The sequence below is a fragment of the Lissotriton vulgaris genome, chromosome 2_1 (assembly GCF_964263255.1).
Source record: "Lissotriton vulgaris chromosome 2_1, aLisVul1.2, whole genome shotgun sequence".
In the NCBI taxonomy this organism is placed as follows: Eukaryota; Metazoa; Chordata; class Amphibia; order Caudata; family Salamandridae; genus Lissotriton; species Lissotriton vulgaris.
In genome coordinates this window covers 1,859,710,035-1,859,731,871 of record NC_141687.1, presented here as the reverse complement: position 1 = coordinate 1,859,731,871, position 21,837 = coordinate 1,859,710,035, and the positions used below count along the sequence as shown (strand labels likewise).

At 42.8% G+C, this 21,837-nt stretch overlaps 1 protein-coding gene across 2 annotated transcripts in view; it reads left to right on the top strand.

Annotated features, from left to right (window-relative positions):
- ANKDD1A (ankyrin repeat and death domain containing 1A) overlaps positions 1-21,837 on the top strand; it is a 392,066-nt gene that overhangs the window by 270,901 nt on the left and 99,328 nt on the right. For both annotated transcript variants that reach the window (XM_086958048.1, XM_086958049.1), the window contains exons 7-9: positions 10,261-10,359; positions 12,786-12,884; positions 21,370-21,468. In XM_086958048.1, coding sequence (XP_086814174.1) covers positions 10,261-10,359; positions 12,786-12,884; positions 21,370-21,468 — 297 coding nt within the window. The remainder of the gene's footprint in view (positions 1-10,260; positions 10,360-12,785; positions 12,885-21,369; positions 21,469-21,837) is intronic.

Genomic DNA, 21,837 nt, shown 5'->3' with positions numbered 1-21,837 from the left:
CTCAAAATTAGGTTTGCTGCATCAGAAAAGCAATTTTTGTGTTGGCAAACTGGCAGAATCTAAGAATCAGCCTGTTTACGAATGCAAAAATGCTTGATACATCTGCCCCCAAGTGAGGTAAAATCGCAGGCTATTTGAGAACCTGGCTGAAGGAACTGTTACCTATCATTAAATAACATCTTAATTTTCCATTCAGAGGGCCCACTGGGTGCCAAAGCAATGACCTCCTACAGGTGCCCCTCAGCATCCAGTGATGGCTAAAATACTTCACTATAAAGATCGGGAGGTAATCATTGAATTTGCGCAGCAACCTGATACTATTATCAAAGACAACCAGCAAATCCTCATATTCCCAGGCTACATGCTGGTGGTCCAGCGCCAGTGCGCTTCCTTCCAAGCTGTAAAGAAAACACTAAGGGAGATAGGGAGAAGTATGCCTTACTCTTCCCAGTCAGATCCATGATGGATCAATAAACCTATTTATTTCTCCACCGAACGTACATAGGCCAGTAACTGGATTGCGATTCGAGGCGAACCCACAAGAGGGGCCTATGGTTCTTTCTGGTTGGGACAACCACCTCGAACTAGCCTGAGGCGTCCTGGGGATGACCCTGCTCCAGTTGTGACTTTATCTGCTGAACAGGTCTGGAGTGGTTTACGACTCTTCCCCTATTACTGCGTGATATGGACGCCCTGCCACAGGTCACCCTGCAGATGGCAGATGATCTCTTGTGGCGGACTCTACTTTGCCTTCTCTTGTGGACCAACGTCTTCCCCCAACACTTTATTGTATGTTATCTTGTTATTAGTGGATGCCCAATGGCGTTGAGTACACCAACCAAAAATATCCCCCATTACTGGGAGCCACAGCCGAGCCATCATAAACTTTCATTGTTCTGATTCTGAGCCCACAACCCATTACCTACAAGAGGCTTTTGCAGAATTGTTTGGATGGAGGGTACTTTAATTCTCGTCCCTGGTATTTACAGTGGTTGAAATTATGTTATCCGTTTTCAATTCTTGTTCTTACTGAGCTGGAGAGTAATGGTGGTTACAGGTCTTATCTGCACTACATATCCTATATACTCTGCGGAGGTGTGGGATCTTACCCCCATTTGGGATGGTCTTTCGGCTTTCATCATGACCAGGGTCAGAGTTGCACACCCCAACCAAACGGTTAAAATCCACTCATATTTGAAACACAAAAGAGTCCACAACACACTGATGCAAGAGTGCCGCATTACTCTAACCCTATCTGAGGGTATTGACCCTGAAGGCCCTACTTGATGACTCCCATATAGTACTTGGCAGTATTTATGCCCAGAATTCTGACCAACCCAAATTCGTGGAGCATCCCTCGACTCAACTGGCTAAATGAGCACACATTTCGTTTGATAGAGGGAACTTTAATTGGGTCCTCAATGTGACATTAGATAGATCCCACCTCCCACTCCCTAGGGCCAAACGGTCTCTAATGCACATGCACTCTCTCTGTGGCTCCAACAGTGGTCCCTACACCATGTGTGACACTGTCTTAACCCCAAAATTAGGCTCTACTCATTCTACTTTAAGGTTTATGATCTCTATGACTTGATAGAATCTTCTGCTCGATCCCAATAAGTATGTTTATAGCTTTATCGGACTACTTGGGTAGGGGGCGGTCAGATCATAATCCACGATTGCTCGCACTATCCTGGAGTAAGGCTGGTTCTCCTACTCCTACCTGGCGTTTGCAAATTACGTCCTTAGAGCACCCGGCCTTCCAGGATATCCTAGCTGATGGCATCAGTGAGAATTTAGAAATGAACATGGGGACGCCTTCTTGTTGAATACAAGGCATTTTAAGTTATGATTCAGAGGCTGTATCCAGACCACTGTCTAGGGAAGCAACTCTATATTATGAGACCTAGACAACATTGAAAAGAAGCACAATGAAAGGGAGAGATGAGCAGTCTACCCTGATGCTTCAGGACTGTCCAGATTACACAGCCTATTCAGCCCATATGCATTCTGAGAGGGATAAATCTGGCCGCCTATTGACATGGTTACTTAATAATAAGTCAGTACAAACTCAGGTGGCAGTGCTCTGAAATGCAGACAAGGTGCATCCTACAGACTTTTTACCGTTATTACTGGGATCTCTGCAACTCACCACCAGCTACCACCCCAATGTTAGGCATGAGCGAATTTTGCGGATCTCGCGTTCGCGAATTTTGCGGATTTGCGGATTCGCAATCCGCAAAATCCGCGAATTCCCGCGAATTTGCAGATTTTTTTTTTTTTGTGTTCGCCCGTGTTTCTGCCAGTTCGCGAGGGTTTTGTACACTTTCGCAAATTGCGAACTTACCTGTCGGGTCGCAAGTTTCGCGAACTTGTTGTTTCTACGTGTCCAGCCTGTTTGGGACACTCTTCTTCATCACTGCCACTCTCTGTCACCACTGCCACTCTCTGACTACTCATGCCACCCTCTGGCCCACCCATGCCACCCTCTGTTTCATCACCACACCCTCTGGTTGTCCAGTGTACATTATTTTCGGCAAAGCACACCTTCCCTGCCTCAAGTGACCTGAATTAATTTGGGGCTGATTCATGTGTCACAGAATATTTTTTTAGCTGGCACCTGCTTCCTTAGTGCGCCCTGATTAGTGATCTTTTGCACTTGCTAAGTGCTTTCATTGTTGCAAAATTAGTTACAACACCTGCCCTGCCCCAACTGACAATAATGAATTAGGGGCTGATTAATGGATTTTAACTTCCAGCCTGGCTCCTGCTTGTCTCCCTTAGCTGTAATTCAGGACCTTTGTGGCATATGTGTAACTATTCTGAGGTTCAGAGCAGGGTCACATAATAGTTTCAACTGGCAACTGAACTCTGGAGGGGCCCCTCAGGAAGCACTCCAGGAAATGGCTACTAATGATGAGCCTGAACTTTTGAACCTGGTAAGTAGTTACTTTCAGTTTTGCTAAGATCGTATTTCTGCAATTTTGCACTTATTCGCGGGGCGCGAACTCACGCGAACAGTGCGAGCAGTGCGAGCAAAATCCGCTGCTCGCGGATTTGCGGATTTTGCAGGAAATTCGCAAATCTCGCGGATTGCGGATTTCCCGAAAATCCGCAAAATCCGCGAGCGGAACGGATTTTCCGCCCACGCCTACACCCCATATGTGATGGCTTCCTTTCTTGACATGACTCCCTTTCGCCAGCTGTCGCCGAATTACCACTGTGAGATTGATGCCCCTATCATGGTCCCAGATGTTAGTGAAGTGATTGCTGAACTTGCCACTGGCAAATCATAGGGCATAGTCGGCCTCTTGGCCTAATACTTCATAGTATTTGACCCCTTGCTAGCACCTAAACTAGTTAGGATATATAATGTGGCCTTGTAGGCTGCCTGCCTTCCTGCTACTTTTGAGGAGGCCACACTGACCACAATATTGAAGCCAGGGCTTGACCCCACCGGTCCTGCCTCTTTTCATCTCCTAGCTATCATGAACATGTATTACGAGATCCTCAGTAAAATCCTGGCTACCTAATTCCAACAAGTGCTCTTACAATTGTCCATGCTCAAAATTACTTAGTCCCCAGTAGGAACACTTACCTAAATATCCGTCTGCTGTATAGTATCATGGAGGCAGTATATCCCTATTGAACTATGACTGCTGCCTGTGTAATTGACTTGGAAAAGCATTCGACACGCAGCACTGGGACTACATTTTTCTGGTCGTGGACCGATTTGGTTTGGAGCCCGTACGATTCAGCTGATCTGGCTTCTGTACACAGACCCAATGATCCGGATCCATTTCCAGGGGCAAACATTTGCACTCATTTTAGTGCACAGGGGCACTAGGCAGGGCTTCCCTCTCTCCCTCCTCCTTTTTACTCTGACTATGGAGCCACTAGTAATCCAGGTACACCAGAGGGGGATAATCGGGAACGCCCTTCCAGACAGAAGCCACGTAATCTCCCTCTATGCAGACAATGTTCTATTTTACCTCAAAGATCTTGCGCGTGACCATCCTGGTATCACTGTCTTTTCAGAGTTTGGGAAGGTATCAGATCTTCAGGTTAGCTAGACTAAGTCTTGCCTTTTCCAATTCATCTTCGTGGACCCCTCCCGGCAGTTCAATCTGGGAGAAGAACTAGTTTGCTGTGAGCAAGTCTATCTGATACATAGGCATCCATATTTTCTGTTCTGACCTGGATGGAAACCTAACCTTGGCCGTTAACTCCCTCGGCACACAAATAGCATTTGGGCAGACACTCCCATTGTTTTTAATGGAGCGCATAGCAGTGGCCAAAATGGTAATGCTGCCTCGCCTCTTATATCACTTTCCTAATCTTCCGGTGTCCCTCCCACGGAAATTGTCCCAAGATCTGGATGGGCTCCTATGGGTGTTTATCTGGAAGGTCTCGCCCATGTGTGGCTCTGTAGAAGTTGCGCCTCCTGGTCGAGCAGTGTGAGTTTGGCACCCCGAACTTTCAATATTATTACTTGGCGGCTCAGCTCCACCGGCTGGCACTTTGGTTGACAGGGCGATACCTTCACAAGACGTGTACCGTTGGACCACCCCGCACCCTTGCTGATGTTCTGGGGCTCTCAACCTCAAGAAGAGTGATCCTTCCCACAAACTAACTCAGCCTTCTCTTGGTGGTGTTAAGTTGCCTGTCTGGAGGCATATTGATTACCATATCTATTATCACCTATGCCCTTGACATACCAACTGGGCTTACCCAAATCTGTGGCACACTCAGAACCATGAGCTTGGGCCAGATTAACAACTCTGGGCGATCTTTTCCAAGATAGGAAAGCACATATACTCAAGCTGATGAGGTCTCTGCATACTTAGGGCTCTGGTGGAAAACTCATCACTTGGCTCAATAAAGCCCTGCTTACCCACACACAGATCTCATTACGAACCAGCTAGATGCCTGATGAAACTAATTTAGTAGGGCCCGCCATAATAGGGAATAGGTTAGGGCTTTAGAATACCAGAAAAAGTTTCTCAAAATGCTAGACTGGAGCTCATACAATTGTACTTACTACATAGGGCTTACCCCTAGCCCGAAGACATAAGCAGAATATTCCTCGGGCCCTCACACTCCTGTACTTGATGCACAACTACAGCAGCTGACATTAAGCACATGCTTCAGGATTGCCCCTCCATACGCACATATTGGGCTGAAGTGACAAGTTGCATCAAGACAATTACCAAGCTTCGTGGGATAGACACCTTGGAGATGGTTGCGCTAGGCATTTATAAGTGACCAAAGAAACACTGACTAGCTTCCCATTTGCTTAATTTGGCACTAGTGCTTGCAAAAAATATTATCATCCTCCATACGAAGAGCCCCCACACACCCCCTCTTCTTAGTACATCATTATGCAGATTGCACACACTGTGGGTGGCGGCTAAGAGTGTGGCCCTTCATAGAAGAGCCTAGAGGCCAATGCTGACTCCCGTTGATAGGGATATGCTGGTGTCCATGCTGACTGATGTACCTTATAATGGCAGTTTCTCATCCTGAACTCTATTCCTCCTTCTCTGAGACTGCATCACCTCTCTCCTTTAAGAACAGCTACCCCTCTCCCATTCAGCACACCACCTTGCCCCTCGATGGTCATCCTATCATGCATCCTACTGTTCGTTAAATCTCCCGTATAATATCATCAGCATTACACTCCGGCTCCTTCCCCCTTGGTTTAGCCATTGTTCACTCTTACTGTTTTCAAAGTTTGACGCACTGAGCCATTATACTCTGAAGTCTCATACTGCCCACCTAACTGCTGTTACCTATATCCTTGAATCCGCCATACTTGACTGCTGTTTTAAGTTTTATTGCCCACTGGTTATACAAAATACCAATAAAAACGATTTGAAGAGAAGGAGATAAAAAAGAGAGGCAGCCTCCCTGTGATATAGTCATCCACTGCACCCAAAAGGGGACCCCAAATGAAAAGGTTTAATCATCCCATCTCATATGATGTAGCCCCTTACTACCTTGTGTCAAGTAAGTCTTGAATATCTGCCATCCAGATACCACCTCCCTACTTCTGACCTCGCCACACTGCAGGATTCTGGCACACTTACATCCGTGGCAATTTGGAGTGGCGGCAGTCATGCCAAGCGCATGTGAAATTGTTTGATTATATTCCCTAGACCTCTCACAGATCTCTAACTAGTCCTAATTGTTTTGTTAGCAGCAGCGTAGTGTTTCGCATGAATTTGCATGATGTGGATACTACTACAGTGAAATCAAAAGCTTTATGATCAGATGAACTTAATGTCTGTAGTTAAAAGGTTTCTCAAAGTCAGGTCACCACAAGTCCATATAACCATGGAACCACAGTCTGAGCTGCCCTCCTCCAGAAGTCAAGCTCCTGGTGGTGTGGCCTTGGAATTAGTAAATATGTTGCAGCTAAAGCTCTACATATTCAGACCAAAGGCAGAAACAACTGACTGAGGGTCCTTAAGATAGGATTCCATTAGTGATGAGGACATTGATTGGAAAGATTTGTAAAACTGATCCTTCAGCAGTGATGTATGTTTTATTCATTTTGCGAAGATATGGTATTGATACTTGAATCTGCTTGATATGCTATTTCACAGATGTGCAATCTTCACATCGAAGAGCTCAAGTGGGTGCTATATTCTCCAGGTCTTTCAGTAATCTGTGCTCTTCACACTGGGAAAACACTAAGTCAGTGTGATTGAAAGTTGGATGTATGAATCCCTCAGACATCCAGGTACAGATACCTTCCACTATTTAACACAAGATGTGCAGAAAGTCCTAGAAACTTTGTGTGACTTAGTGGTACCGTGAATGGTCCGAAAGGAACCACAAACAATTGGTATTTGTCAACTGTTATTGAAGAACTGAGGATGTGGTGTTTTAACCCCTTTGCTGCGTCGAACGTTCAGCACCTAGTGCTGAACGTTCGAATAATGAGCGCTGGCCCGTCGGCCAACGGTCGTGCGCAGCACTGGCAAGGTAGTGCTCGCGACGACCGTTGGCCGACGGCAGCGCTTAAGGGGTTAAACATGAAGATAAATAACTGAGTGCTTCATATCAAACCAAGTATTACTCCAAAATGATCTCCTAATTCTAAAACTAGGACTATCGCTCAAACCACAAGAAGTATTTCAAGAGCCCTACACCTCCTTAGTCGGTTATTTAATTGAAAAAGCTAATAACGTGATGTCTCCTTTTCATTCGAGATCAGTGAAACCTCCTTAATCTATACGTCTAGTTACAAAACTACTCAATCAGGACTCTGTATGTTCTTTGTACATACCCAAACAGAAACTACAGAACTCCACAAATACATCTCCATCTCCCTATTCAAAACATACTCTTTGCCTCGCCTGACATCACTCGTACAGGGGCGATCATTAATTCATCCCTCTCATCTGCACAATTTCCCAATGAACTAACATTGAGCCTGTACTCGGAAAACAAAAGTTGATGAAGCTGGCCCAGCAAACTACAAAAACAGAAATCCTCACCTCGACACATGGCAAAATTATGACACCACCACAGTCTGGCCTGAAGAAATTGGAGTGTTCTGTAACAGTCCTACACAAGTAAGGAATCTTAGTGTGATCTTGGATTCTAACCTTTTGCTCCAACCACAGATTAAAAAGTAACAAAGATGTATTTTTCCCTATATAATTCCTGTGCTTCCCAGTAAATCTCTGCAGACCAGCCTACAGCAAGCAAACTGAAATATAACCAAAATGCACACATTTTACTGGTGTCAGAAACTTACTGCTTAAGAAACTGGAAATTACTCTACTCTCCCAATACACGTTCTGTACAATAATTCTAGGAACAATTCTAGAATAGAGTTCTGGTGATCTCAAACGGTAGTTGGGATGGGTCTATGGTGATAGTTTCACAGACGTGTAGCCTGATGGGTCAATTGGAGAAGCCCACCTTCAAACAATGGATTTCAGCAAATAGAAACTGTTATTAGCCAGGATTGCACTTTGTACTTCAAGGTAATTCTGTTCTTCAGAATAATGTTGTCAGTCGCAGTACATTGTACTGATCCGTCTTTTAGCATACACTAAGTGTACCACCACAAAGGTCTGGCAGCATATAGGCTTCCCTTACAAGCTAAGATAACTTCAAACTTTTAGTCTTTGCATACTCACACCCAATATGCCTAACCAATAGGATTCCATTTAGGGTGGCTCCAGAAGACTAAGAAGTCACTGTCCTCTAAGACTGGAAACACTCATATTTCAAACCTGCCAAGCCTTACGTCAGTAATTCTAAAGTGAAGGAGCAGCAATATGGAATGCTGTACATCCTCATCATCAAGCACAATCAGTTCTTTGAGCTCTGCATAGGGCTTTTGGATCTTGTTATTCTTGTTTGAGTTCTTTTCTATGTGCTCTTATCAATGATGTGGTTTTCCGGAGGAAGTTCCAGATGCTTCATTTACCTTGCCTTGGAGTTCAGCAAGATGTATCATTTTAAGGATGTCAGGCATGTGTGCTAAACCAGAGCCATAGCAGGTTCCAGTCTGGATTCAGCAGATGAGATGCCACCAGAGGCCGCCTTTCCACCAGATTTAGCCTGTTTCAGTCTGTACTAAATGCAGTTCTTTTGTGAAGGTTTTTCATCCTTCGTTGGTCATTCCTGGTTCTGACTCGCACGATTGGTTATTCCACGCTCTGACTCACGCTCTTTAAAAATCTCGAGGAAGCAATTCACAGGAACCAGGGCATAACGCTAGACCAACTGACTGGCTCTGTGGACTAGTATAGAGTACACCTACATGTAAATGATGCCTTCCCTCAAAACCCTTCCAGACGGCATCTTTGCTTCTTTAAAGGGATGTTTAAGGCAAGTGATTCCCCGAAACCTATCACATCTTTGGCCAGTGACTTTGAGGCAGGGACATATAGGAAAGAGACACACCATGTGTATGTCTTTTTTAGTCATATAAGGCACTAGCCAGTGATGATTGATATGTCACTTCCTCAGAGAGGCCATGTGATCACATAGTCATTAATGTCAGTCTTTCCAAAACTATGGCGAGCAGGGATCACATAGCCTCCAAATTGTTACATAAGTGCATGGTCAAATAATGTTCATTCTATACCAAGTAAATTATAAAGCAACCCATCTGCCACTCTCCCATACCAGACATTCATCTTTGGTCCTATCGAGTACTAAGGAATTAGTCAAAATTTTACAAACCTGTTTCCCAAACCACAGCAAACTAGAACTCAAGTCCGCTTGTAAAGAGAAATGTTATTTCTCTCTGCCCCTAACTGAATGTCTAGTTTGGTAATATTGCATACGTATTTTTAGTACTCAAACATCTGAGTTCTTTCTTTGGCAGAAAAAAAGAAACAATTTATAGGAAACCTATCTAATGGATACAGGTCACTGCGAGGTATTGCATTAGAATTTAATATACCAAGGTAGGTATTCACTGCGTTATCCATCCTAATTTAACAATTTCAAGCAAATGATGGTGTGGTAAATTATCTTTAAATACAAAGTAATCATTTACTTGCATACTTTTAGAGAAAGCATTAATATAAATTGTTTAAAGGTCTTTCAATTTACATTTCCCTTTGCCTTGAAGAAGCAACAAGAGACCATACTAAGATACATGTTGGCAGTTCAATGTTTTTTAAGGTGATTCAATATTGTTGCAGATTTCTTTCGAGGATGAACCAGTGAAAAGTTGAAAACATATATTGGAGTTTTGAGTACTTATGTAATGCCATCCAATGACACTGTGTTTGTATGTGATTAAGTACAACACAAGGGGTCTCAGGTTGTACAACTTAGGTTGTGGCATACTGCTGGTACATTCCACTATTACCCCTAAATGTTCTGAAATATTAAAAGCAGGTTGCTTTATACATCTGAGTGTTTCTGGTATCTTCAGAGGTGAACCTCTTTCTGGGATGGTGTTGAAGATGGGACAAATTCCATTTCTGAAAATATAAATAGACAAATCAGTTTTTCTTGATATGTGGAATAACGTGTGCACACTTTAGACTTGTAACACATATCTGGAACAACATTCAATTATTAAACTATGGAGGTATCTCTGCAGATACCGCATCATCTCAACCTTTTCTGATTATAATTTTAACCTCCTGAAAGGAAAGTCAGGCATCTGTTTAACCAAGTGCAATGTTTTACAATTGAATTCTTAAGTAACTTGTTGGTGTTAGGCTATTGTGCTGATTCTCATTCATGTCAAGGTTTCACAATGTCTTTTATATAAAGGAGGACAACACAGCGCTTCACCTAGCTGCCAAGAATGGACATATTCAAGTCTTACAGAAGATTGTGGAAGTTGGTGTGGACCTTGATGTTAAAAACACAGTAAGCTGTAAAGAAAAAAACTCTAATTTCCTATTTTCCATGTTATTCCACCTACCTGTGTTTCCTCATGAAAGGTTCTGTCTCTCTCTTATATAACCATTTGCATCCTCTCCCACCATGTTCACCTTACCTACTGCTACTTCCTTGTCCTGTTTGCTCTCAAGGTGATTGCATCCCAAAAGATGGGTTTGTTTCTATAGCTCAAATTCATCATAATACCAGCTGTGATGACGGGGTAGTAGTCTGCCCTACCATCATCCCTGTTTTTAGACACCACTCCAGAGCTCCACTAAGGATAGAGCTTTGAGGGAAATGATTAAGCCCTCCCATATAACTCTGCTTATGCTACAGGGTAACAAATCAATGTTCTGTCACAAATCTTTATTTCATATCAAATTTTACAAAAGCAAGGCCCAAGACAAGTAAATATTCATGTAGTTATTTCTTTATTTATGGGTCCATAGTGGGGTGGTGGCAAAATACAAAAGGTTGCACAATGTTGCAGTTAACAAGCGCAAGAAGTAAAAAATATAAGAGTGTAAACTTATATGTACAGTAAACGCAGAGGGTCACAAAAATATGTAAATGCAATTGTATCTAGACACTACTTTATGCACAATCTGTGTTTCATTTGTGGATGTATCGACCCCAATGCAATATTGGAAGATTCTTCCTCTGGGCAAACAGAATGGTAGAAAGCCACCAAAATATTATATTACATAGGGTATGGGTAAAAAAAGGTATTTAAGAATTGTATTGAACTCTTCCAGTGATGATTTTAGGGAGGAGCAAAAAGCTGGAGCAAAGAATTGGGAGGCCGTTGCTGTAACAAGTTCCACGTACCCTGCACACTTGAATGAAAAGAAGATGATAAATTACTATTTTGTGCAACTGGCTAGCAGGTGTGAGCTTTACAGAAGACTTAACACCAGAAGGTGTCCACCAAGTATTACTTAGGCTGTTTGATGGGGTGCACACGGCTGGTTAAATTGTATGTAAAAAGTGAATATTATTTTAAGAATGTTTGAGCCCTGAGAAGCTATTATTAATGTACTCTTTCAGATTGCCCAAGGTAAAACAAATATATTTTAGTTAGTTAATACTAAAGAACAATTTTTAGTTGTTTGACATATTGTTCAGCCCAGAATGTATTTTCTGTTTTAACATTATCTCTAGTTCAATATTTCTATCTCTTGTTATCCCTTTCTGTTCACCTATTTCTGTTGAATCATGAGAGAGTGTTATTTTGTTAAAGGTGTTCTATTGTCATTGTATTAATTTAAGTGATTCCTCCACCTCAGAAAAGTTGTTGTTCAAAATGTTCTATTACATACTCAAAGGGAGGCAACACCTGGAACTTTGTAAGACCATCCACTACAATACTGATGCATGTGCAATTTCTTATTCTGGAGCCTAGATAAAAGCGAATATTTGAAAAACATTGGGGAGTTTCATTGTTGTTTTTCTTGCTAAGAGGCTTCCTTGTTCAAACATCAGGCAGAATAAAAATGAACTGGCAAAACTTATCTTTTTTTAAATCCCTATCATAACTACTATATACAGGATAAAGTATATCCTATGGTACGTTGTAAGGATAGTGCAAGTCACACGGAGTGTCGTGGCCATGTAGTAGAATGGGACAAAGCCGAAGTTCTGTTACAGTAAGAGGGAATTCTGAGGTAACTTGCAATATCATTTAATGTATAGTTGTAAGTATAGTATTCTATATAATATATGACCACACATATTACACCATCACCATACTTAAAATCAACTTTTTAAGTTCTTGGTCTTTTGTTCCTTCTAATGAAGGACATGCTCTGACTGCAGGTATGTAGAATCAACACACCAATGTATAGATGGTAATTTGACACAAACACGAAAGGTAAAGCAGTTTAATTCCTTTTCAAAATCTGTGGTAACCTGCTGATAAAACTCCTGCGTCCCTATTACAAACTGCATAAATTATTTTACTGGGACAAAATACTCTGAAAAGAGCTGACAAGCTGTTGCTCCTTTAAGTTGATTAAGCAGCAGCTGCAGTCCTGCTCTTTGGCCTGCCTTTCAGATAAGCTGGTGGCTCTGGCATAAGGCATTATGATCTGTCCACTCAACTGTAATACGTTATTACAATACAGTAGCTGTATCATTTCCTTATTACAAGTAACAATTTATATCACAATTAGAGTGTAATAAGGAAATTAGGATCATGTTTTTTATACAGAGATTTCTTGCTTCCATGTTTTAGAAGCATCCCAAAATTGCAAGTCTTTGGATGTTGTGATATGTAACTGATAAAACCTGGCAGAATCAGTTTTACTTGGTAAACTAGTATTCCACCAGTTTTTTGAATGTTGAGATTAAATCCCATTTGAATCCAAAACATCAGAAGGCAATATGAGCATCGTGGTTTCTCTCGTTTCTAGGAAGGCCTGACCGCTCTGCACTTGGCTGCTGATGGTGGACACCATGACTGTGTGAAACTGTTGTTAGAGGCTGGGGCCAAAGTAAATGCACAAACAGAGGTAATTTGCGCAAAGGTAGATGAAAGGTACTTTAATCTAATCCTGATTTATAGGTATCTTTCTCCTTCCCGGAAATACCCCCTATTCTTTGTTTGTTTCCTATGCTCCTGTTACTGGGACTTACATTGTATTTGGTTCTTTCTGCACCATTGGTAAACTTGGTCTGCCTACACCATCCTTGGCAATTCTACACTGTCAAGGACTAGCAAAGGATTGAAGACTAAACCTTAAAAAGGAAGGCTCGACCCTTGAGTAAACTTTCAGGTCACAAGCAAATAGTTGTTTCTCCTTGTGTCGTCATTTACCATGCCTCTCAAAAATGCAAGTGCCTGGAGGTCACTAAGCTTAGTGTATACGCCAGTAAAAAACAAGCATTTGCAATGCGATCATGCAATGCATATGTGAAAGTTAAGCTCTTGGCATTGTAAATGACAATGTTTTTTACTTATGTTGTCCAATGTCACATTTCTTTCTCAAATTAACATCTTTAATTAACATTTAATATTTCAAACAGATCAGTGAGAATTCTACTTACGTGACTGTTACCTACTCACTCTCGGGTACCCAGAAGTCCCCAGGAAATAAAAAGAGACAGCTGGCACGATCACCCAAATGCCACATGGCCAATCATAGTCCCCGCTCTCACTCAGGAGCCAATTAATTACACAAGTCAATAAATTACGATTGAAAAGTGCTACATCCCCATCCCCTGCAGTACACTTTGTATCGTAAGACAGTTCCCAAACACAGTGGGTAGGCCATGTGAAATTGCATCTCTAGATTGTTTGAACTGATGCTTGACCCATGAGTCAGTAGAGTAAAGCATCCTCAGTCTAAAGCACTGTGTGTGTGACTCCATGGTGACAATGTTGAATCCCAGCAAGTCCATTCGGCCTTCCGTACTGTCGGTCGTTTTAGCCAGTATTTAGGGGGAACGTGTGCAAAAAAATGCAATATTTGACCTGCATTTCACCAGATATATCTAGGTGAAGATGAACGTCCCCACCGCCGGGGTGACTCAGGCTTGCCAGGCATACCAAAAGTATTGGGACGATTGAACCAGGACCTTACTTTAGGACTTTTCTTGGGGAGTTACAGATGCAATAATTTTAACTACAAATACAGATGGAATACACAGGAGAGCAAGTCGGCAGCAATAAATTATTTTAATGGGGCGGCAGGGAGAGAGACCAGGAATAGTGAGGCACTTTACACTGAACAGCAACAGAAATATGTCACCATTTATTCTGCATTCGGTTCTGTATGAAGCTGTGGATGCCTCTAGGGCCACAGAGACGATGCTTTTGGAAAGGCCCTTTGGGTGCTATTGAGCAAAATAAGCACCAGTAAGTTTGTTTTTTCTTGCAAAGTTGCAGTTCTCTCGGGAGAATTACTTGAAAGCAATTGTTTTTTATTGATTAATACACAAAACAGAGCCAATTTATATGAGCCGCCTCCTTGCTTTAGTCTAAGGGCTTTGGAAAGGAGAGGTTCCTATTAATCCACACGTCCGTGGCAGTGTAGGGTCTTTCTCTGTTTCCAGAATAAGGAGTGAACCTGACACGAGCGTTAATGTGTGGTGGAAGAAGACTTAAATTCAGAGGTCACTAGCAGACCCCGTAGCAGTCCAGTGCAGCCAACCTAATTCCGTTTCTTTTACCTCTTCTCAGGGTGTTCAGTGGGGAAAAAAACTGGGGGTGCTCTAAATGGGGCATTGCACAGTTCTTAAAGGGGTGTGGCCTATCCGAGTAGGGGCGTGGTCTAAATCAAGATAACTAGCATTGTGTGCTTAAGAAAATCATGAAGTCGCATCCTGCAAAGGATAATAAAATAGGCAAAAAAGTATATTTATTAAGTATAAGCCATAAAATACCAAACACTTTAAAAAAAACATGTAAAAATTATTTACATTAGTTAGAAATCTATTGCAGGATTTCCCCAAACCCTTGAAGATATTCACTGTGTCTATTTTGCTGGGGTTTCTCACAACAATTTTCTTCAGCAGACCTTCTAACTTTTGCCAGCCAACTCTTTACATACAGCTTTGCGTCAAATGTTTCAAATGGAGGACCCTTGAGTTTTACCCATAAGCATGAAAAAATGGTCTCTACAAGAAGAGAGGCCCTTGTTGGACTAGCAATTAAGTTCATTGCGCTGAAACCTCTCTCGCAATCCGCATTACTTGCTGGCAGGGTTCCCATGCAAACTACTAGCTTTTTTAATGCTTCAGGGGTTCTCTTTCCACCGAAATCTTTGAAAGTCTAAAAGCTTGGATAGTATCTCTTGCTGGCAGCTGAGTTTCTGGATCTCTGTTTCACCATGAAGAATGCATTCATCACTTGAAGGCAAGTTGCCTGCATCTAGCACGCTTAAGCTGGCTATAAGTTCTTTCTCAGAATCCAGGGCACATCGTTTATTGATATTTACAGACATACTTTGGTAAAACTGATTTGGATTAAGGGCAACGGAGTTACTTCTACCATGGAAAGAGGAACATTGTTGAATTTGTCCTCGTCAATTGCTCTCTGAGCCGCAGAAGCAAACTCCCCTGGTGAGTCCTTCATTGCTCTAAATATACGTATTTGACTAACAAAGTCTGTGGGCATTAACAATTGTAATGTCCCTCCGCTGTAAGGAGAGTGATAAGTCTTTGAGCTCTTGAAGTGCATCACACATTACCCCCAAATCTCTGATACAAGAATAGGATGTAAGCTTCTTTAAGACACCTTCATACTTACTCCGGTCTGTTTACATGCTCCCAATGTAACCGGTCTCTTGCTGTCAAACATACTATACGCTGACGATGTTGTTTTTCTTAGTAAAACGAAAATCGGCATGCAAAGACTCCTGGACGCCACCTCCGACTATTCTAATATGAACAACCTACAGATTAATAATAAGAAGACTAAAATCTTGGCGGTTCGTTCAGGGAGAGCTAAGAAACTGTCTTGGACCCTTAATAAGGAAAGCATTGTCGAATCTAAGTGCCTTGGAGTCATCTTCAACAACAACAACAGATATAAATCTCAGTTAGAAGAACAAAAAAGGAAGGGTGCAGCACTTGCCTTTGCAATTGGATCCATTCACAAGAAACTACAAGGGCCAACTTTTGCACCTACCTTACAGGCCGCTCAGGCACAAATCATTCCCACTCTAACCTACGGTAGCGAAGTCTTAAAAGGTCTGGACTGCGACCAATTGGACAAAATAATTACTAAGATCTATAGAACAGTGTTCAAACTTCCAATTCAAACATCTCCGGCACAAATCAGGTTGGAACTGGGAATTTGCCATCAACCATACGCCAGAGCCATGACTTTTCTTGTGTGCTGTCACAAACTGAGATCATCTAAGGAAGGCAGTCTAGCACACCACCTTTGGGCTAGTCTTGATACGAACTCATGGCGAGCAGGGAACGATTATTGGAAAAAAGGCCTAACAACCTTATGCCTAAATGAACTTTGGAGCATGCATGTAAGCCAAAAGGAATTTAAACGGCTAGCGGAACTATGAAAAAGTTGTCAATAGTGGAAGATAAGGCACGGCTGGCAAAAAGAAGTCATGGGTGGTTGACTCTGCAATCCTACGCTCTGTTGACTCCACAGCAGTACTTAACAGTATCTTTTACTGCACGAACTAAATCTAAATTCCTAAAATTTAGACTGGGAGTTATTAATTTGTTGGCCCATTTCCCAAAATGGAAAAGAGATCATGGACGAGAACTTTGTCGACTCTGTGGGAACCACAAAGAAGACATCACGCACATCTTATGTCTTTGTCCAAAACTGCTGAATGAAAGACGGTTCCTTCTGAAGCACCTTTGGAACAGAAACATGATCAGATCGTGCAGAGCAGCAGCTCTGGCCTGCTTTGACCCCAGGAACACTAAATTAAACTGTGCCTTGGTAAAGTTCATGGACCACGCAGAAAAAAAACTATGCGAGGGGCCAAAAGCCTGTGATTCGTTGTTGGCTTAAAGTTCTGGCAAGCTCCATCGGCTGTCCCTATCGACATTGGAACTTAAACAGTCTCCCCTTCTTATACGTATTTTAAATGCATTTTTTTACAAATTTTAAGATTCAGTATTTGCAATGATTTTTCTTTTAATCACGCAATAAAGTTCTTATTTACTACTCCGGTCTGTTATGGGTCTGGATGGGTCTTTAGAAACATTCTCAAAATGTTTGCACAAGGCAGGGAAGCAGTTCCAAACAGCTTTCACAGATCTGTAACTGGATGCTACCCATTTAGTATCAAGCATTTTCCCTATCTTCTGAAGCTGTACACATAGCTCCCTGGCGGCCAGATTTAGCTGTCTCTGGTTTTTTGGTGACATGCTGTTTGTGGCATACAATGAGTCCATGAAAATCTTGAAATGATTGACCCTGGCAACCTAATCAACTGTATCTGCCACAGCAAGTTCTAGTCTATGAGCCAAACAGTACCATGTCAGTACAATATTTGGAAATTCTGATTTCAGCAATGCTACTACTCCTCCTTTTTTTAACCAAACATTACTGCTGCTCCATCTGAACTTACTGCAATCAAGATATCATGTAGCAGACTTTTTGTGAGTCCAACTTTTTCTAAGTAGCTTAGAATCCCTGAGCTCCAAGCTCTTCTTAGGCCCTTGGAGGCAGGCAGGCTTCAGAGGGACAGAGCACACAGCCCAGCTCCTCTTCAAATTAGAGGGACACAGCACATAGCAGACAGTCCCTTCCTCAGCAATCACAACAACTGTAGGTCCGCTCCCAGACACTCAGCACGGATTCCTTCTTGATCACAAAGTTTCCTAATCTATTTTTACTGGGGCTCCAGTCCTACTTTTATACCCCAAAAGTCTTTGTTCTTCTTGTGTGAGGGGTCCTAGACCCAATCTAAACCAGTTCTGTGTGCACTCTGCCAGTGCACCTCTTCTTCCTTTGTGAGTGTGGGCCAGGGCCATCAGATGCACCTCAGGAGGTGGAGCCAGCATTGTGGCAGGCAGGCACAGCCCTATTTAGACCCATGTGCTACTCCTCCCACCACTCTACATGCAGATGGGTCTATTCAGCCTTGTGCTGACTCAGCCAGTCTCCTGGAGCCGCCCTCAGCCCCTGTCACTCACAAACCAGACAGTCAATACGCAACCAGGAAGAGGTACACAGAAAGGTTGAACAGGAAAATACCCACTTTCTAAAAGTGCTATTTCCAAACTTAGAATTTAAAAACCATTAAAGGATGTGTTATTAAATTCTGAGTTCAGGGATACCAGATTCCATATGTCTATCTTGCTGTTATGGGAAGATATGCAGGTAAACATGTCACACAGTATTCCCCATGGTATCCAATGGGCAAGATAGCCTTTCAATAGTGAAAAACGAAATTGGCAGTATTTCACTATCAAGACATGTTACCCACACTAGTAACACCAAAAAAAAAACGGGACATCTGCTCACCCTTCCTTTGACCTTTGAGGCTCGAAAATAGAGCCCCCTTTCAAGCTCCCCCTCCCCCCTCACCCCCCCACACTTAAAGCCCTGCCTCTTCTACCTCACAGTTATGGAAGGCATTTGCCACTGATAGACAACATGGAATCCTTGGCAAACACACAATAAATAGCCAATAAGGACATCGCTTCGTCACTCTCATTGAATTCCAGCTTGGTCAGGATGCATGAGCTTTTAAGCCAGAGACTGGTGATTCGGCGCTGCTGTTAAAACCGCTATGAAGGAAGCATAAGGAAAAGAAAATGCAGAAATTGAGCTTCATTGTATACTGCAATGCTCAGCAGCAGGTAGCTTTTGCACTGGCGCCCTCTAGAGCATCGATGTGGCATTTTTTATTTTTTTATTTATTTATTTGAGATTTTTATTGCGCGACAATTACCCGTGGGTGTCTCGGCGCATGTGGTTAATCAGATAAGGACCAGATACACACCGGCTTACTGGTCGAATAGCCATGTTTTAAGGAGCTTACGGAAACCTACCAAGTTGGTAGGTTTCCGCTCAGGTGCTCCCTAATGAGTAATAAAACCGAGTCAACAAATTACCAGGAAGAGAGAGCCATAAACAGCAGTGCTGTAACGAGTCGACCCATGGCTGTGATGCCCAGATGCGAGAAGGGGCCATCGCATGCTGTAACAGGAAGAAGCGTGAACAAGGCGATGGGTAACAAAAATGTTCACTGAGTAGAATCACCTGGGCATCAACCAAGCACGGAAAGGAGGGACTTTGAATAGCAAACCACTAATAAAAAGCCAGAATTTCTGATTGGCACAACAAAGAACCAAATGGAATTGATGCGTGTGGTTTAAGCCTCAAGAGGAGATTACACCATGGCTGCCTATGCTCGACCTAAAAGCAACCTTACAAGTTGATCATATGTTGTCTGCCACTAGGATAACGAATATCGTAATTACCTGCATATGTTTTCTTCCGCCATCCTGGCTAGAGCCATCATGTCCTTCTTTGTTCACACTAGAAAGACACTTCAGTGCAGACTGTCCCCTTATAAATTGTTGGTACAAGAGTGTATCCCTTCTCCTGTCCCCTTCTCAACGTCACTCCATCCTCTCGTTGTATCGGGGAACTCGCTTGAACCCAGAAGCTTTTGGGAAGTGAGCAAAGACAGGCAGATTTCCAGAATGGACCTTGTACGTCCATAGGCTTCTAATTCTTCCCCGTTACTGCACCGATGAGATCTGTGAAAAAGTTGGCGATCAGCTGTGTTCTTTACATAAAATTAGATCGAGACACTGAAGATGTTAAACAAAAACTTCTGGAGTAAATCAAGAGTAAGTGGCACCTGCTTATGGAACACTATTTGTGAATCTGGCCCTCTGTCGTTACTGAGTTTCCGGATATTATTTTGGGTGTGCCCTTTCCGATTCCTGTCAGCTTATAACGCTTGCAGTTAGTTTTGTTTTTTGACTGTGGGTGTTTGTCATCTGGTTGCCCTGCACTTGCCCTTGTTCTGCACAGTGAGGAAACTACTCCACTCAAATGCTTTATATGGAGCAGGTCTAACCAAGCACATTAACTTTTAAGTAAATACCAGTAAGTAAACGTTTGCAACAAAAATGACAAAAGGGAGGTGCATTTACTTGACCTTTTAATAACGCAGTCCTTCTGCTTCAAACTGTTGAGGATTGCTGCTTTTTATTGCCACCGTGATAGTTTGAAAAAAATAATCTCTCCAGGGTCACATTCCCCGGGCATGGTGTTCGTGCTCCAGATTTGTTGCAGAAATAGCCACGCATAGATTTTTGATAAGCTGCTCATTTTAAGTAGCTTTTAGAACCATGAATGTAGTTAATATTTTTTGCAATAAGTATATCTCACTATCTAACTTTATGCTTTGCTGTTCTTGTCGCAGATGGGAGCTTAAAGTAAGGAAGCTCAGGTGATTGGGTGCCAGCGCAGGTTCCAAAACCATCACAGGCGGCTCAGCCTCTCAACCTTGAGCACTGTGATGTTGGGTGTAAATAGCACGTTTATTACCGGCAGGCAATTTAGTTTGCTAGGTTATTTTCAGTATGTAGTTGGTCAGTATTACTAATATAGCCATTAGTAGTCTATTTCCACATTGTACCTAACTGTATGAAGTTCTGCAGAAGTCCTCCTGTTCCTTCCCAGTCAAATGGAGTTAGCTACTTCATGACCTTCGCTCTTAGTCCACTCCTGTCACCTGCATCTGTGCACCTCCCATCCTCCCTCAAAGCAATAAAGTTCATGTGGCACAAGCCATCTATAAAACTCCGAATAAACTAGTGAGATTTCCTACATGTTGTGTCTTGCTGGACACAGTCAAGCGTTTTACCAGCCTCTCCCACGAGGGCTGGCCCATACTCTCACCTCACACCCATCCAACATAGGTGTCACCGGTCGGGTGACGTTGCCAATAAAAGAGCCCTCGCGCACATGCTCATGGCCAGTTCGGAGTACTATACTAAGTGTCTGTGTCATACTTATTTACAATGTATGTGGGCCTAGAGCCCATAACTTTATACCTCACAGGTGCTTGGAAGCCCAAGAAATGGAAATAACCCCATTTACTAACATGCTGCAGCCAAAAAACACACAGGAAATGCAGGTGTGATCAGGGGCCACATTTCCACACAAGGGCAATTAATGGGCGAATCGTAGCCTGCCACTTCGCAAATTAGCCATAAACGGTGCCAATAATTATTAAAATGCATACACCACCACTTTTTTGTGTTTTCTTTACCCCTGTTCCACCGCTTTCAGTAAATCCCACCATAGAGTAAATGCAGCCCCTCTCAGGGGAGCGGTCCCTGGTATTTGAGGTGTGACGTAGCGGCTTCTGGTTGTCAGCGAAAATCCTCACCAGAGCAGGAAAGCACTGGGAGGAAGTGGGATGGAATGGTACTGAGTAGAGTCACTGAGCAGGGTGGATCATGTGTGTAATGACTGAGGGGGGAGAGGTCGTGAAACAAAAAAACAGTGAACAAATATTGCAATTTACTGGTCTCTCTGTTCATCAGAAAAATATGAATTGCCTTCACTATGCTGCATTTCACGGATATGAAGATATGGGCAGACACCTCATCGATGCAGGCATAAACCTGGATGCTGTGAACCACGTAAGTAAGGTATAGCTGGCAATTCTGTATGGCTGAAGATTGCGTCCTGTGCATAGCGCTTTAAAGTTTATGCAGACTTACATAGCCATAGAAACCTATGTCTTTTATAGATAGATTAGAGGTGGCGTTCACAGCTGCGTCTTCCTTGCACTGTTCTGCACCTTCAGTCCCGGCCTCTTAGGCTTTCCAGGGTCGTGTTAGAGATTTACATGGCATAAGGCCTAGGACGCTCCTCCTGCCCTTTCACTCCCACTCCCCCCCTTACCCCCCGAATCCCCTAATTTACCTCTCCCCTTGGCTCCCGTACCCTCTCCTCTCCTCACCAATATGTTCATTAAGAGCTGAATCACATGCCATTTTGCCAAGTGA